General features: G+C 41.4%; 2 protein-coding genes across 4 annotated transcripts; one reads left to right on the top strand and one right to left on the bottom strand.

The window, feature by feature from the left end:
- Nucleotides 1-3,514: 3,514 nt before the first annotated feature.
- Nucleotides 3,515-5,941, bottom strand: LOC103984050 (uncharacterized protein At1g66480). Of its 3 annotated transcripts, none has more exons than XM_009401456.3 (2): nt 5,259-5,940; nt 3,515-3,972 (listed from the first exon to the last, which is right to left on the bottom strand). In XM_009401456.3, exons 1-2 carry the CDS (start codon nt 5,829-5,831, stop codon nt 3,928-3,930), a joined length of 618 nt encoding a protein of 205 aa, XP_009399731.2. In that variant the 5' UTR covers nt 5,832-5,940; the 3' UTR covers nt 3,515-3,927. The 3 variants fall into 3 exon arrangements, with proteins under 3 accessions (XP_009399731.2, XP_064964194.1, XP_018681876.2); XM_065108122.1 differs by lacking the exon at nt 3,515-3,972 and adding an exon at nt 4,126-5,088 and having other exon boundaries at nt 5,259-5,941; XM_018826331.2 differs by lacking the exon at nt 3,515-3,972 and adding an exon at nt 4,126-4,639 and having other exon boundaries at nt 5,259-5,941.
- Nucleotides 5,942-16,284: 10,343 nt separating this feature from the next.
- Nucleotides 16,285-17,805, top strand: LOC103984048 (3-ketoacyl-CoA synthase 6-like). The gene has a single exon (XM_009401453.3). It carries the CDS (start codon nt 16,285-16,287, stop codon nt 17,767-17,769), a length of 1,485 nt encoding a protein of 494 aa, XP_009399728.2. The 3' UTR covers nt 17,770-17,805.
- Nucleotides 17,806-17,902: the final 97 nt, after the last annotated feature.

Here is a 17,902-nt window from a genome sequence, read left to right as displayed (position 1 = left end):
CCCTAGGTAACACAATCTTTAATATATGTAATTTTAAGTTTCATGGATTTTACGCACCAATCTTCCCACGATGACAAATACATCTTTGGGAAATTTGAGGATTTTATTTTATGTTCTTCCGATGCGCATGTGATGTGTCCCCTATATTTCCTAACAATATCTCATGAAGAGATTGAATAGAGATGGAGTTTATGAGTGGTCAATTATTATATTATCTCTATCTAAATTCATCTTCGATTTGGTCACCATCAAAGCTTTATTTTAAGAATGATACAATTACTTACGGCATCTTTTTTAAGGTTCTAAATCGTTCTTAAGATTTACCTTTCTCATCATCATCTTATCATCTCTTTTCATATAATCTATACAAATGTAATAAATTACACTAGCTTCCATTTTCTACCTCCTCTCGTGTAAGTAACTCATCCCTTGAACCTATATATTCTTATGTTTAGGATTCTTTACCAATACAATCTCATGAAAAATTTAACTAGTATCTTATTTTGATTGATTATTTTACAAAGTATATATGGTTATTTTGCATAAAGTAAAAATACGAAGTATTCATCAGTTTTCTCGAGTTCAAATTTATTATTGAAAAATTTTATCAACGATACATTATTTTATTTTACTCTGATAATGACGATGAATTTTAAAAACTTTATACCTTTTTTGAAACCAATAGAATTTCTCATTTTCTTACCCCTCAATATACTCCTGAACTAATCTCATACTCCTTAAGCTTTTTTACCTCTTTCATTTTGGTCTTATGCATTTATCATATCAACTTATCTTATTATTATTTCCACTCTAATTCTCAAGGCTTTACCGTTTCAAATACTATTTGGATCTACTCATAACTATAGTATGTTTTGGGATGTTTATGTTACTCATAATAAACTAAAAGCTTGATCAAAATCAAATTTTTTTCTTAGATATTCTACTAATTAAAATACCTTTTAAAAATTTTGTTTCATCAACTAAAAGAGTTTTTATTTCTTGTCATGTTTATGTTGTGGAATATATTTTTCCTTATAAACCACTTGACTATCTTCTTACTAGACTAACTTTCAATAATTTTATTAATTGAGCTCGAGCCACCTTAGATTATCGTTCTCGTTCTGGTTGAAATATCTACTCCACTCATCAATCCAAATAATTTATCTACTCAGAGCCCATCATATCCTTTCTTAATAGTGTATGATAAACAAAAGATTACCTTATCTATCCTATTGTATCATGAGAGTGTCAAGTGAGAATTCATAACTTTATTTTCGTATCTCTTATTTTAAAATTTTCTTGTCCAACACGTCTTGGAGATGTCATTGACCCTACATCAATTCATTCGATAGTTAATAAATCTAAAAATCAAGTCTTTAAAGCAAATATTCTTTTTTTTTGTAAAATGATCACAAAATTTATTTTTTAGCTTTCTATTATCAACCAAGCTTTAAATATTTTCAAATGGCAAGCAGTAATATCTAGAAAATATAATACTTTATTATAGAATACATAAAACTTAATCTCATCTCATCCAAGTAAAAACCTCGTAGAATGCAAATATATTTTTTTTGTATCAAGTAAAATCTTGATAGATCCATTAATAAGTATAAAATAAGAGTTATTGCAAAGAGTTTTATTAATGTTTAGGCCTTAAGTACCATAATACTTTTAGCCACGAAACCAATAACATTATCTTATGTTTTGCTCTAACTATTGAAGATTTTGACAATTGGACATAAATAATATATTTTCTCATGATCACATTTTTGATGATGTATTTATGAGACAACCTCTAAGCTTTATTAATCATATTATTCATCGATAGATTTATAAGTTATGCCAGGCTCTTTATAGTCTCAAGTAGACCCCTTGTGCTTGATATCATAAACTTCGAACATATCTAGTCTTAGTTAAATTTCATAAATTTCAATCTTATAATTTATTATTCATTTATTTTCATGAGTGCATAATCATATTTTTACTAGTTTATGTAGAAGACTTAATTATTACTAGTAATAAATCATCAATAATTAATCAATTTATTAAATATTTTAGAAGTAATTTTTTTATCAAAGATCTAGGGAGCATTTAGCTATTTTCTTGGTGTTCAAGTCATCCACATGATAAATAGTTTATTTTTTTTCAATGATAATATATTCATAGCTTTTTCTATCATACTAAAATACTTGAAGCCAATAATGGTACTACATCAATCTCTACAAATGTTTTTTATACCTTATTTGATAATGCTAATCTTAGTGACATCATCAAGTATAGTCAAGTTGTTAACGGTCTATAGTATTTGACATTCACTTGTCCCGATATTACGTATAAAATAAATAAATTATTTTAATTTATGTATAAGGCTATTTTTAGCTATTGGACAACCATTAAAAGACTCCTCTAGTATTTAACGACCCTAGTGATCATGATTTATTTCTTGAAAAGACTCTCCTTATTGTTTTATGCATTTTTGAATGTTGATTTATTGGTTACAATCTAATCTCTTAGAGTTTCAACGAACAACGTTATGTTGTAAGATCTTCTACATAGGTTGAATATCAGCAATTGCTTCTACAACTACTAAACCTAACCTTGTTAGATTCTGTATTTTATTCTTGGATGAGACACATAGTCATTTTGTTCTTAATAAAATTTAAAAATGATGAACTTCATGTCTCTCATGTCTTATATTCTAATCAATTTGCAAATGCTCTTATCAAGTCTTTATCTTGTTAGCAATTTCTTGTTCAAAATCGATATCTCCAATGAGAGTATCATATTATAAGAGGCATATTAGAAAGGATACTATTGAGAAAAATATATCATGATCCTTCTAATATTTTGATAATATGTTCTTATGATTATAAATAAAAATTATGAAAGCATATTACCATGATTCTATCAAATAATAAGTTCATAATTTCAACATGATCTCCTATATTATAACATGATTTAAATAAATATTATATATATTACTGATTAAAAATCATATATTTATCCTATTTTATGTGTATATAAATTTATATTTATTATCAATAAAAAATTAAACTAATCATTTTTTTTCTCATAAGTACATTGAAGATAAATTTCAAAAAAAAATCCTTGGCAAAAATTTTGTATACTTAGCCTTAATGATTATTGAAATACAAGTATCTACAAACTCTCTGATTGTACTTTAGATCAAACAAATTTAAATTGTAGCCGGCAAAAGGTACCATTGGATTTGGAGGCATCTGCACCAGCTGCTGTAGTAAGTGGTGGCCTTTAGTTCCCGGGAATCTTTTAGGATCACGAGCTACGTACTGCACGGTATTACGTCCAAAAGCAAAGGTCGTACTCCCTATCATTGCACCGGAGAGGATCCTCCGGTGCACCGATGTGTCGCAACCATCATACTCATATATATATATATATATATATATATAAAGTAATGCTACAGCTTGTAATGGCTCCTCGATTTCAGTAATGAGAAGGCCAAGGTATTGTGATCCTTAAACCCGGACTGCTCTGAGATCACAAATGGATTTAGAATCGAAATACCCAAACATTCCATGAGAGAAGGGTTAATATTCTCCATCTCTGCACAATGACCGGAGTCGTTTTAAAGCTTAATTACATTGATCCTAAAGCACGTCGAAGAATGTTAATCCATTTCATTGACTAAGCAACTTCTTTGCCCCTTCCGCATCAGGAATTCCATTCACTTGACTGTAGGAAAGCACCATCTAACAATGAAGAACACAAGCTACGCTTGTGGGGAAATAGGAAGCTCCAGGCAGCTTCTCATATTCGACCCACCCTCTTCTTTTTCATTTTTCCGAGAAATTTACATGATCTAGTGTTTCTTCTTCGTCGCGGTCTTGCTCCCGGATTAAACAGCTTTTTTTTGCATCGAAATATTTGCTGCCTTGATGATTTGATTCAAGCAATGATTTCATCCGGCACCTCAAGAAACCTCGTTCTTTTCTGCAACAGCAAATGAAGGCAAAGAAGGAATCAGAATAGCTTTCGTTGACAAGTAAACAACACTCTCTGACTTCGTATCAAAGGTAAGAAAAGCCGCGTATAATGACAGTAACATTAAAGATCGTCCTGTCCTATCAAGTGAATCTGCTCGGCTTGCAATAACATGTAGATACGTTGGGCAACATATTAGTCAACTGGCAAACAATTTAGCTGATGTTTGCTTGACAATGTGGCCACACTCAAGTCTCCATTTTCCTAATGAGCGTCTGACAAGCACTACTTAACTATCGGAGGCTTATGGTACAAACAAAAGGACAACTGATGAGATATGATGCAATGGAGAAAATAATCGCACTCGACTGAGACTTGGATGCAGCGACAACCACCCTTAGAACTAAGACGTAGAACGGTCGCATAGTGTCTTTTCCTTGGATGGTGATTACTGAAGTTTACCGCATCACATGTTTGCTTGTGGTTGGAGACTGCGCTCCCTCTCTTGAAAACCAGACTGACCACCTACTGCAGCTTCTCCCGTTGGGCATATGGAATGGCAGTAAGTCAGCAACGAAGCACTAGAAAACCCCCGAGAAAGTCGCCATGTGCTTCCCGCATTGACTTGCTTAAAATTCTACACTGATGTAAAGCTTGCAGAGTTACTTTGGTGACTCTGCACATGCAACTGCCACGGATTAAGAAAACGAAGGAGACGACTCATGGTGGGTTAGTCCATGTTCATGTCCATGGAGGTCCATTTAGGATGCACCTACCGAAGGAGAAAGAGTTCATGCCTAGGAATGGTAGGTGCAAGATGAGTGGGGTTGTCTTCTTAGTTTATATGGACCACACTCTTTTATTGTAGTGTACAGCCACGCCATGCAGCAAATGATTCTGATCCCATACCTAACAGATCGGGACATTCACGTGGTCTGCCCCTTCGCCACCAGACCTAACCCAGATTACATGGCCCTATGGCCGTGACGGCGACAGGAAGCAGTATATGGAACCACAAGGATTTCTCGTGTGAGTTGGCCTCGTTTGACTTTTGGAATACAAGTCTACAACCTACGATCACGGGTTAACAGTCTCGTCTTCCTGTCTTTTACAGCACGCCTTGTCCTAAGAATTACCAAGGAAACGTTAATGATGTTAAAGGATGTTCCTAAGATACTATGAACTCAGATTAAACTCTTCGGAAGTCATCACCGGAATACAGTGAGACTAACTCACAGAAGAAGAAGAAGAAGAAGAAGAAGAAGAAGAAGAAGAAGAAAGAGCGAGGGACGTACGATATCCTTCCGTCCGGCCTTCGAAGTCGGCGCAATCGGCTCCGGCGAGGGCGACGGGTTAGCACCATCTTTGGGGGAGCAAAGCTGCATGATCTTCTCGGCGGCATCGGCGGCGTCTTTGCTCTCCTGCATGAGCTTCTCCACCTGGGCCTTGGGCAGCCTCATCTTGAGGCGGACAGTCCCGTCCTTGGTCTCCTCGGCCTCGAGGGCGGACGGACGCCAGGTGGCGCGGGAGAGGTCCGACATGGAGCGGTGAGAGAGCCGGAGGCTCTCCAGCCTCTCCTTAGCGCCCACCTGGAGCGAGCCGGACCAGGCCCGGCGTGCACCCCGCTGATCCGGCAGCTGCCGGTGATCCACTAGGAAGTAAAGCTTCCCAGGCTTAAGCGGGACGTCCGGGTCCAGCGGCCGCGCCCGGAGGCCGAGTCGCTGCACCTTCTCCGCGTCGAGGAGGGCGTGGCCGGGATGGTCCCGCAGCACGTTCATGGCCTGCGCCGGTGGCTTCACCTTGAACGTGGTGCCATCAACCTTCATCACCTTGGCTCTCTTCTTCCTCCCACCTAAACTGTTGCCCATTCTCTCTTCTCTCTCTCTCTCTCTCTCTCAAGCTCTAGTGCTACGAGTCGAGGAGTGAATGAGGGAGGAGGGCGATTATAAGGAGGAGCCAGTGGTGCAAAGCGAAACCAAGATGGTCTTTTTATTTAGACGTTTCAGTAACAAAAAGATTGGATTTTGAGGAGCCGTGTGACCACCGTGTTCTCGTCGCCTTCCTACGTGTTCTATCGCTTGCTCTCCGCACACTATACGATGTGGCCCCATCTAATTTTGCTCATATATTCGTTTCCTTGACGTCATAATGACGGAAGAAATGCGTCACCTTCCGATGTAACGGAAGTTTTTTCTGACGGTAGTTTAGACGGTTCCTGTTCTGTTATATCTTGGGGACGAAGAGACAGCGACCCTTATAATTCGTTAGCACCGGCGACAGCTAATGCTCGGAAAAATGATGATTGCTAGTCAAAATTTAGCCCATTAGTCAACCTAAATAATGTGAACAACGCTGGCGAAGCTGTTAGATTGGGATCAGATCTAATCGAGGCGTCTATGGTCAACTTAACCTGAATCCATCCTCTAAATCGGCTGACGTGAGTTGCTGCTCTGCGTTCCGAAACTTTGACACGAGTCTCTAGCAATCTCAATGCTCTCTACTGCATGAGTTAACGATGAAGACAAGCACGGACGAGCGCAGTGCTCATCGACGCTTCCATCGCTAGCTTCCTGCTATAAAGACAAAGCCGAAAGTTCGGGCAAAGAGATAATTCGTGTATCTATAATACTCGGAACTTTTGTCGAATACGTTCGTGGAATGATCCCATGAGCGCTTTCTCCTCCCTTATGCCATCGCTAATCGTGCTCCTTTCTTTAATCTGCCAATGGAAACATGCTATCTGTTCGTATGCGGACACCACAAATCCATGTCCCAGCAGAGGACAGCAGAGGAAGACAAAACCCCCAATTCACGAGATGTGAAGCCCGTGATTGACGGAGGACATGACACGATCTGTTAGTTCTTATCCTGAGTTAGCAACAGCAATCATCGTCATGGAAGCTTGCTTTCAGTGACACACTGCTGAATTCAGAGTTACTGCAAGTTTGATGACAAATCTTTTCAACGACGATTGCGACGCATTAAATGTCCAATTCATTAGCTTCACACCCATGCACAGCATGGCATTAATTATGCAGCTAACGAACATTTCTCTCTCTTTATAGGTCTGCTTTGCCTGGACGAAGACAAGCTTCATGTCTGCTAAAGAAGTAAGATGATCCACTTCCCGGAATCTCCATGTCCTGCCTACCTTTTGAGAGCTTCATTCACCTGTGAAGTGGCTCAATTCTGCATCATTTGGCGGAGCGTTACTGCTCTTGTGACACCCAAAGGAGGGCCCGCAAGTTAGGTCTAATGGCTACTTCAGAGAACGAAATATGTAGGTACAATAGGAACGGGGTTATTGAAGAGCAGAAGCAGACAAATGCATGACACATGAACAACTATCTTGTGATCTCTTGAGCCCTCTTTAATCTGCCTGTCTGCCGACAACGCTGCTCTCTATTTGTTGCAGCGAGCATGACAAGCAGTCTTCCCCTTCACCCACAAGACAAAGAGGATTCAGTCCATTTCTGCAAGCTTGGAAAGGCACCATGTCAGAAAGAGCAGTGAGCATGGATAGATTGATGCTACTTCCACCACTTTGCTCATAGAAGTGGTGCCAAAGCTCATGTGATCCCACCAAAAAGAAGCTTTACCGGTGTTATTTTCGTCTTCCGCCGAAAGCAATCAGTAGAAAGCTTTTGCTTTTACTTGGTCTTGACTGAACAGAGGCAAAGGAGGCCATCTCAAGTCATAAAGCTTTGAACTGCTTTTTCTGCTTTTAGACTGAGCACTGACAGCATGATTCCTAAGAACTGGCTACTGGCATGGAGTTTTCTTCCATCACTTCAATACATTTGTTTCGGGTTTGACTGTTGTGTTGATCTAGAAGAAATTTTCATCGTCACGTTAAAAGTGTTGTAGCCTGTAGACTAGGGGATGAGATCAACAGGATTCTTCCAGCTTAAGCCAACACTGGTCTTCTCTGCAGCAGCCATCATGCTATGCTCTACAACAAGCCTCCCTTGGAAGACAAAGAATCACATGGAGAACTAGCAGAAAGGCCATGATGGATTAGATTAGTAATGGTTAATGAATGAGGTATCAAGAGTTATCTTGGGTAGTTCTATCAAATCATTATCGTCAATTACTTGAATATGAAGAGTTGTCTAAACCGTCGAACTATTAGAGAATATGTATTAAAGACATGCAAGGTGTTAGACGTGTGAAGCTAACTAAATGTGAGACTAATTTTCGACGTAACACACACTGATCCACATGCTACATTTTCCTAATATCACCACGGGAAGATGGCACATCCACATCACCTTCCATGTTACAGCTAGGATAGTGCAAGAGACGTCTATGATTCAATTTGATACAGAATCTATCAACAAATTCAATTCAAAGTCATTTTTCATTCATCTGTACGTGGATAAAATTTATTATAATAAGAAAGATAATTATAATTTTTTTATTTTCTTTTATGATAAGGAAAACAATCCCAAGTTTATTCTCATCTTTTCAAGTATAGTATAAAAGTATATTCTGAATAGAAGAAGGATTCTTTCTTTTTCGAACTATTTAAACTCGGGATTTTGGATTACTAACTTCAGTGTTAGAAGGATCGAATTGAAAAACTTCTCTCGACCCTCGGTCTTCATATAGTTGACATCTTAAGAGTATGAAGTTTTTACCTTGGAGATACTTTGAACAATTCTACGCATACAAGTCTAGACCACGTTAGGTTGACCATGATATCAACGATATTTTTTTCCTTAATATTCTAGCGCTAAAAGGAGAGCTTGATGTTGTAGAAATGTTCACCCTCCAATCCTCTCAACACTCTAGTAATGAGGCTTTGCCTCTAACCCATAATACTTTTACTCAAATGGGGCAACTGTCATCATTTCCACGTGTGGATGTGCCCACCTTAGCAAAGATGCTGGTGAAGCACTACCCTCACCTCCGAGGACAAACTTGAATCATCTGCTCATCCCGTCGAGGTGTTTTTAAACCTCACTCATCATATGTAGACGATTACGAGCATGTTACAAGCTATTGTCATACTACCTCAACTAGCATAATAAGTGGTGCTACCATCTTAACCATGGTCGAAACCTCAACCACGACTAGCACCGACACCTATTGGAATCCCCTTGATCAATATGATGCTAGCATCTTAAGATCTCTTTAGGTCAGTGGAATTATCGACCGAAGAAGCACCTTGCTCCCCAATAGTGGAGTTCAACACATCGCTGCACTACTATTCTACTCCGCTCGAATCTGAAACCCAATCGATGAACTCAATGGATGACTCTCTGAGGGTCCAACTAAGGCAAATGGACGAATGCCTAGACGAGATATGACGAAAATTTCGACAGTATAATGGGGGGAATCTAGTTGAACCAATCTCGAGTCAGTCCCTATTCACCCAAAACATCTAAGAGAAATCAATCTCAACCAACGTCTGCCTCTTATCATTGAAAATCTTTGATGATAGTATTGACCTATTTAAAGGAACTATTGCCTTACACACCCAAATATCTCTCCACGATACCTTGGACACGTTAATGTGTCATGTATTCCCAATGATATTAAGAGGCCTAGCATGAGAATGATATATTCATCTGAAAGTCACTCTCGATCGCCTCCTTTAATCAGCTCGTAAAGGAGTTTGAATTCTACTTCCTCGAGGATATATGCCTAATGTCATCAGTGAAAATGTTGCTTGGACTCAAGGAAGAGACACGCCCTGACTTTATCGCTTTATTCACCAACAAGATTCGAGGTGTGCAAGAAGCTCATCCATCACTCATGATTCAAGCCTTCATGATGAGGCTCAGATCCTCATCTTTTTTTATCATTGGTGGAGAGGCCATCGATGACTATACCTAAGGTCTTTTAAAAAATCAACCGATTCATAGCCGTCGAAGTGATGATCTCAAGTAAATGCGAGAATGCGCATAAAGGGCCATGGTAGAAGTGACCACAATTGGTTCCAATCTCGAGGTCACCTGAATGATGAAAACAAAATCAACCCGAGCTACGTCACCCGAGACCTGAGTTGACCCCCTTTAACATGATGAGAACCATTGGAAATGAGGGTTTTTAAATGACCCTTGACCGATAAAGGTACCATTAGAAAGGAGGGATAGATCTAAGTAGTATCACTTCTACCATGACTATGGCCATGACACGAAAAACTATCGTGATTTGAAGGAGCAAATCAAGGGGCTCATTTATCAAGGGCACATCAAGAGATTCACTTGGAGACATCTTGAACTTTCACCCTGACCTTAGGGCCCAATGGAGAGACAAATTAATGTTATCATCGAGAGACCTACCTTGGGAGGGGACAACACCTTGAGTCAAAAAAATCTATGCTCGAGAAACCATCGAGAAGCACTTGAGATCAAAAGACAACTCAAAAATAACCTTTAAGGATGAGGAGATGGAATACCTTGACTCAAATCATGATGACGCTATAGTGGTTTTCGTAAAAATGATTAATGCACGAGTAAAGATGGTCATAATTGATAAAGATAGTCTTATCGACATCCTCCACTTTGATGCTTTTTAAAAACTTAGATTATCGGCTAATGATCTTACTCCTATGATTTCTTTACGAGTGACTCTATCTCCTCTCTCGGGACCATAAGTGCACATCACATTCAATGATAAACCCTACTCCAAAATGGTGATGACTAGGTTTATAGTGGTTGACATCCCCTTGGCATATAATATGATCATAGGTCGACCCATACTCAATAGGTTGAAGGTTATGATATCGACTTATCAAATGATGAAGAAGTTCCTAATAAAAATCAATGTCAGGGAGATGAGGAGCGATTCGAAGGAGTCTCGCTAATGGTCTATAACGATAGTCTTCTTCCCGAAAAAGGCTCAGCCTAAGACACCATTGTTGGACCCACGAGATTTCGCTAAGCCCCTTCCACATTCGAAACTAATAGAGCCACTGATCGAGGAACCTCTAGCCAAGTCCTGTCCTGATCAAGTCGTTAATGTTGGGGCGATGCTCCTTGAGGAAAAGCGAGTGCAACTTGTTGACTTTCTCAAGAAACATACCGAGATATTTGCATGACCACCGAGAGACATACTAGGAATAGACCCAAATATAGCCTAACTCTATTTGAACATTCCTCCTAAGATCCGACCTATGAAACAAAAGCCTCACAAGTTCACTCTCAAACACCAACAAATGATTAACAACGAGATGGTCAAGCTACTTGGAGCAAGGTTTATTGCCGAAGTGCAGTACCACCAATGGCTTGCTAATATTATATTGATTAAAAAGTTTAATGAAAATTAGAGAATGTGTGTTAATTACACTGATTTCTATAAAGTATGTCCAAAGAATAGCTATCCTCTTCTCTATATCAATCAATTGGTTTATGCTACCTTAGGTTACGAGCTCCTCACCTTCATTAATGTATTTTTGGGATATAACCAAATAAGAATGATATCTTAGGATCATGAACATACCTCCTTTATTACATACCAAGACATATATTATTATAAAGTCATGTTGCTCAAATTGAAAAATACGAGACGACATACTAGAGGATGGTGAATAAGATGTTTAAGCATTAGATTGAGAGGAACATTGAGATTTATGTGGATAATATGATAATCAAAAGCAGAATAGCTGACTCACATCTAGCAAACTTGGCTAAGAAGTTTTAGGTTTTGAAGAGAAACAACATGTACCTCAACCAATCCAAATGTGTTTTCGGAGTTAACTCGGGAAAATTTCTTGGATTTATTATTCACTATAGAGGGATAGACGTAAATCCCAAAAAGGTTTGTGTCATATTAGAGATATATCCATTTCGATCGGTAAAGGAAGTGTAATTGTTAATAGAGAGAATAGTGATGCTTAATCGGTTCCTATCCTAGTCTAGCAACAAGTGCTTCCCTTCTTCCGGTTATTGAAAAATCTAAAAAGTTTCTTATAGACTGAGAAATACCAAGAGGTGTTTGAGAAGTTGAAGCACCTCATCACCTAGTTGTTGTAGCTCTCCTCCATTCCGAGCAAGGTTTTCAACCTCTACCTCGCTACATCGAATAAGTTGTTAGCTCGATATTAGTGCAAGATGACTCGAGAGCCCAAAGACTCATTTATTATATTAACCATGTACTAAATGAAGCCGAAGAGCAATACCCTCCCATCGAAAGGTTGACTTTTGTGCTGGTATTGGTTGCAAGAAAGTTTTATCCCTATTTCTAAGTGCATTATATATAAGTGACTATTGACCAACCACTTAAGTAGATTCATTTGTGATTTGATCTCTCATGGTAGATGTTGAGGTAGTCGGTGGAGTTGTGTGAGTTTGACATCAGAGCGTTAATGCTTAAGCATTAGTAAAAATTCATATCAGAGTTGACCCCCTCACTCAAGGTTGAAGTCGATGAGTACATCTCCTTGCCATGAACCCTGTTCATAGATGGTTCCTCAACGTCGGAAAGGGGCAATGATGGACTTGTCTTAAAAGGTCAGAACAAGCAAATGTATGAATAAGCTCTATGTTCGAGTTCAAAATCTCCAATAATAAGGCCAAATATGAAGCACTTCTCTAAGGGCTCCGTCTCGCTTGAGAGATCCGAGTGTAGGACTTAATAGTATTTAGTGGTTCATAATCGGTCGTGAGCCAAGTTGACAGGAGCTACGAAGCCTGAGATAGGACCATGGTGAAGTATCTTGCCAAAGTGCAATGGTTAACCTAAAGTTTCTCCCAACTCAGCATGTTGTGAGTATATCACATATAAAAATACCTAGGCTGATGCACTAGCCATGTTAGCCTCCACCCGAGCTCCGAGGGAGGGCTAGCCGATAGTCAAGATGCTATTGACCCGAACCATCAAAGGGCATGAAATGGCCATGGCTAAGGAGGAACCAAGCTGGATCGATGAGATCCTATGCTATCAAAGAGACAGGACACTTTTTACTAATCTTGTAGCAACTTAAAGAGTCATGTATCATCAAGCATAATATTGCATAATTAATAATTGCTTGTACCTAGGTCATTCAACTAATCCTTCTTAGGTGCTTGACACTGCAAGATGCTAAGATGGTGCTCTCTGAGGTGTTATGGGGATCACATAGGTGGACAAACTCTCGTATTCTAGGTGCTTCGATAGGGGTTCTATTAGCCAACATTGCATAAGGATGTGATCACCTACATCTAAAGTTACCACTAGTACTAAAAATTTACTCGAATACCATACCAACCGGCATGTTTTGCTTGGTTGGACATTTATCCAGTTGGGTATGGACATCTTAGGACCCTTTTCACCAACTTTTAGCTAGTTAAAGTTTCTCATCATGGGAGTAAACTACTTCATGAAGTGGGTGGAGGTCAAGTCGCTAGTTTCAATCACCAAGAAATAAGTCAAGGGGTTCGTAGATAAGAACATCATTACTAGTTTCGGAATCCTAAGAGTCTTATCATCGATAACAAGACTCAATTCAACAATGTGAAATTAGGAGAGTTTTACTAGTCTTACGAGATTCAATTGAGGTTCAGCTCGATAGCTCATCGTCAAACCAACGATCTCATTAATATCACTAACTAAGCCATCCTCGAAGCATTGAAGAAAAGGATTATCAAAACAAAGAACACCTAAGTAGACGAGCATCTTGTGAACCTCCTGAATGACACCTAAGATTGGCTCCATGGAATCGACTTTAGCCTAGCATTCAACATCAAGGTTGTTTTGCCACTCGAGATGGTCTTCATAGCATCTTGGGTTGAGAGCTTCGATAAAAAAAACCTCTAAAGAGGAATTTCGAGTCGGACTCAACCTAATCAACAAAGTTAGAGCTGAAGCACATTTGTGGGTGTTGAGATATAAAAGGGACATGGCCAAACTCTACCACTGAGGAATTCACCCTTGGGGGGTCGGACTAGGGGACTTAGTGCTCCGAAAAGCTAACATCAATGACCTAATCAGGTCCCAGAGGAAGTTGCCACTGAATTGAGAAGGACCTTACCGAGTTATTGAAATAATCTAAGATGGAGCATACCATCTCAGGACAACAGAGAGTGTGATTTTACTAAGAACGTGGCACATTACTAACTTAAAGAAGTTTTATCTCTAAGACCTTGGGTGTTGTAGGCCAGAAAATGCTACCTCCTAGTATTAAATGTTAGCTTACCAAGCTTAGAATATCAGTCGAAAGATGTATCTTTAAAGTGCCTGTTGTGAATTCCATTACTCCCAAAAGCACTTACACCTATCAGGTTAAGCTTTTACATCTGAAATGAAGTTCTGACCTATCAAAATAAAGTGTCATAGACAAAAAGGAACGAGTCAAGCAAATCGACCCAACAACCAAAACAAAAAGGGAAAGATCGACGATTAGAGGCAACAATTCAAGTGGTAAGGTAAGGTGGCGAGTCGGTGCTATCGTTGAAGGGCACCTCGGTTGCTATAGGGATATTTTGGTCCTCAGGATAATCCATGAATAAATCCTCCTTGAGCTCCAGCTTAGGGTATCCCGCCTTGAAGCGGGCCAGGGTAATTTGGTACTCAAACTAGTACGAGATCTAACCCGTGCTAAAAGAAATCTACTACGGTTGAAACATAGGCTTAATATGCTTGAGGTACCTGAATTAGAAAAACCCAACCCACAAGATGAGACCCCAAACGCTCCCATGTCGGATAAACTAAATGATGCTCTTTGAACCCCTCTCATAAAGAGCCATAAAGCGGAGGGAACAAATGATAGAAAATTTATCGTCAGTCGACACGTGGTTGCCACGTGAGATCAAGTCACCCACCACTCATCTATCTATGTGGACAAAGATTCAAAGCAAAGAAACACAAGCTTCTTTCTCAATCATTATGACAAGCATAGCAGTTACAAACTTCATTCTCTTCCTTTATGATAAGGAAGACAATCTTATACTTTCTTCTTATCCATTTAGGTATAAAAATATATTTCGAATTCGAAGATCTTTTTTCTTTTTCAAACTACTGGAACTCGTATTTGGGGATCTCAGACTTGAGCATTAAAAGAATAAAATCGGGAAACCTTTTCCAACCTCAATCTTCGTATAGGTAGTACTTTGAGTGTACGATATTGCTACTTCGAAGACACTTTGAATAATCCTATGCACATGGGTCTGAACCGTGTCGTGCGATCAAATATCAACAATATTTTTTCTCAACACAATTGATTTTAATAATAGTTACTAACAACCAGCCAATATTAACGAATATTAAAAAGTAATTTTTTCTTTACAACAATCTCATGTAAAATGACCTCATGCAATATGACCATATGACCACCATGCCAGACAAAAACTTAAGCCTTAAAACATATTAAGTTATAGATGAAACCAATACATCTTTATAAAAACCTAATGTAAAATGACCTCCTCATGAGAGACAAAAAAAAAAAAGTTAAGCCTTAAAGCATATTAAGTTATAGATCAAACCAATATATCTTATCTATGCTTGCAATCCTTAGTGATGCTCTGTCTGATTTGAATATTGATCAAGTACGGCACCAACAAGAGTCGATCACGGATTAGATTATCCTCTTCATCGATAAATAGCACAACCCCTGTCCCAAATCCCTGCCCTCTTCCATCCTCATTCAACATGGATTCTGTCACCTATCTATGCTCCTTCTCCCGCAGTCGACACGTGCATGGCGTCTTCGGTCACCCGAAGAATGCGTCCTTAAAAGCCATGCAGAGCAAGTATGACGCAGGGCGATCAAAGAAGCCTCACTGGAGGGCTCTTCGAGGCACCGCCGTGATGCTCCCACCACCTCCTGCATGCCCTATCTGCACCTCCACTCCTCATTCACTATGCCGTGATGGTGGACCTTAACCTCTCACGCCATCATGGCCATCACACGGCAACCTCAGGCCCATCTCCTGACGTCATCCTCTACCCCCCAACAAATTAATGTTCTCTTGAATACATCCCCCGATTCCTCGCTTCACCACAACACGCCACGGCTTTGCATGCCCATCTTCTTCCATTCTCTAATGAGGCAAGAGAGACATTTTTCAGATTAAGATTTTAAGAGCATTTTTTTATTGGTAGAGTAGTATGGATATCATTATAAATTATGTAAAGTTGCCCGATCACTTCGAACAATAAACAGAGTGTAAGAGATCTAAAGGATGAGCAAAGCCATAATCCGCAATACCTCGTCTTCAATGTCTGTAGGACCGCCATTTGAACCGCCCATCTGCTCTCATTCATTGCTCTTCTCGGAGGTAAAGACCCAACTCCTCTACCTATATATTCATGCCCTGTCGTGAACATGGATGTGTGTGTTTCATCAGCTCCACTCTCTGCACACTACGCTTCGCTTCTGTGCTTGGAGAGATAAAGATGCGCGCTGTGCCATTGCCACGGTTCCTGAGCTCAGTCGAGCTCGCTTACCTGAACGTGGTTAATCACTTGCTTGCCTTCCCTATCATCCCTGTCATGGTGGCCGTCCTCTTGCAAGTGCTCGAGCTCGGCCCAGATGAGCTCATCGCCCACTGGAGCTCCCTCGGTATCGATACCATCCACGCTTTGTGCACGATCTTTACTGTCGTCGTCGTCGCGACAGCCTACTTCATGTCGCGACCGCGCCCTGTTTATCTCGTCGACCATGCTTGCTTTCGGCCCCCGCGGACCTTCCGCGTCCCGTTCGCCACCTTCTTCGAGCACGCTAGCCTCGTGCCTTTCTTCGACGAGAAGAGCGTCCGCTTCCAGGTGCGCATCCTGGAGAGCTCCGGCCTCGGCGAGGAAACCTGTCTCCCGCTCGCCAACCGCTACATTCCGCCGTGCCCTTCCATGGAGGCCGCCTGCGCCGAGGCCCGGCTTGTCATCTTCTCCGCTATTGATGAGCTCATCGCCAAGACGGACCTTAAGCCCAGGGACGTCGACATCCTCGTCGTCAACTGCAGCCTCTTCTCCCCGACGCCGTCGTTGTCCGCGATGATCGTCAACAAGTACAAGATGCGTAGCAACATCATGAGCTTCAACCTCTCCGGCATGGGGTGCAGCGCGGGGCTGATCTCCATCGACCTCGCTCGCAGCCTGCTCCAGGCGCACCCCAACTCGTACGCGCTCGTCGTCTCCACAGAGATCATCACCCCGAATTTCTACGCCGGGAACGAGCGATCGATGCTCCTGCCGAACTGCCTCTTTCGCATGGGAGCCGCGGCGGTGCTCCTCTCCAACAGCCGCCGGGAGGAAGACCGCGCCAAGTACCGTCTCCTCCACGTGGTGCGTACCCACGAGGGCGCGGACGACCGTGCGTACCGCTGCGTCTACGAGGAGGAGGACGGCGAAGGCAACTCTGGGATCAATCTCTCCAAGGAGATGATGACCGTCGCGGGCGAGGCGCTCCGGGCCAACATCACTGCGGTGGGCCCGCTGGTGCTGCCGGTCACGGAGCAGCTCCGCTTCCTGGCGAGCCTGGTGGCCCGGCGGCTGCTGGGCGCACGGGGTGGGAAGCCTTACATCCCGGACTTCAAGCGGGCGTTCGACCACCTCTGCATCCACGCCGGGGGACGAGCGGTGATCGACGAGCTGCAGCGGAGCCTGGGGCTCCCAGCAGCCCTCGTGGAGGCGTCGCGCATGACGCTGCACCGCTTCGGCAACACGTCGAGCAGCTCGCTGTGGTACGAGCTGGCCTACATCGAGGCCAAGAGCCGGATGCGCCGGGGCGACCGCGTGTGGATGATCGGGTTCGGGAGCGGCTTCAAGTGTAACAGCGCGGTGTGGCGGTGCCTGCGCGCCCCCAAGGCGCCCGTGGACGGGCCGTGGTCCGACTGCATCCACCGCTATCCGGTGCACGTCCCCGAGATGGTCAAGCTGCTATAAGCCTATAACTCCATTGCATTCATCTACCCACGTCTCTCTCTTTACAGTGTATTCCACAGTGTTCTTCAACAATTCATCTGGTCTGTCATGACTTTGCTCTTGCCGTCCAATTGGATGGGACGCGACAATGTTT

This window comes from Musa acuminata, chromosome BXJ2-5 (assembly GCF_036884655.1).
Source record: "Musa acuminata AAA Group cultivar baxijiao chromosome BXJ2-5, Cavendish_Baxijiao_AAA, whole genome shotgun sequence".
NCBI classification, from domain to species: domain Eukaryota; kingdom Viridiplantae; phylum Streptophyta; class Magnoliopsida; order Zingiberales; family Musaceae; genus Musa; species Musa acuminata.
The sequence above is the reverse complement of the archived record's forward strand: the minus strand, read 5'-3'. Positions and strand labels throughout refer to the sequence as shown.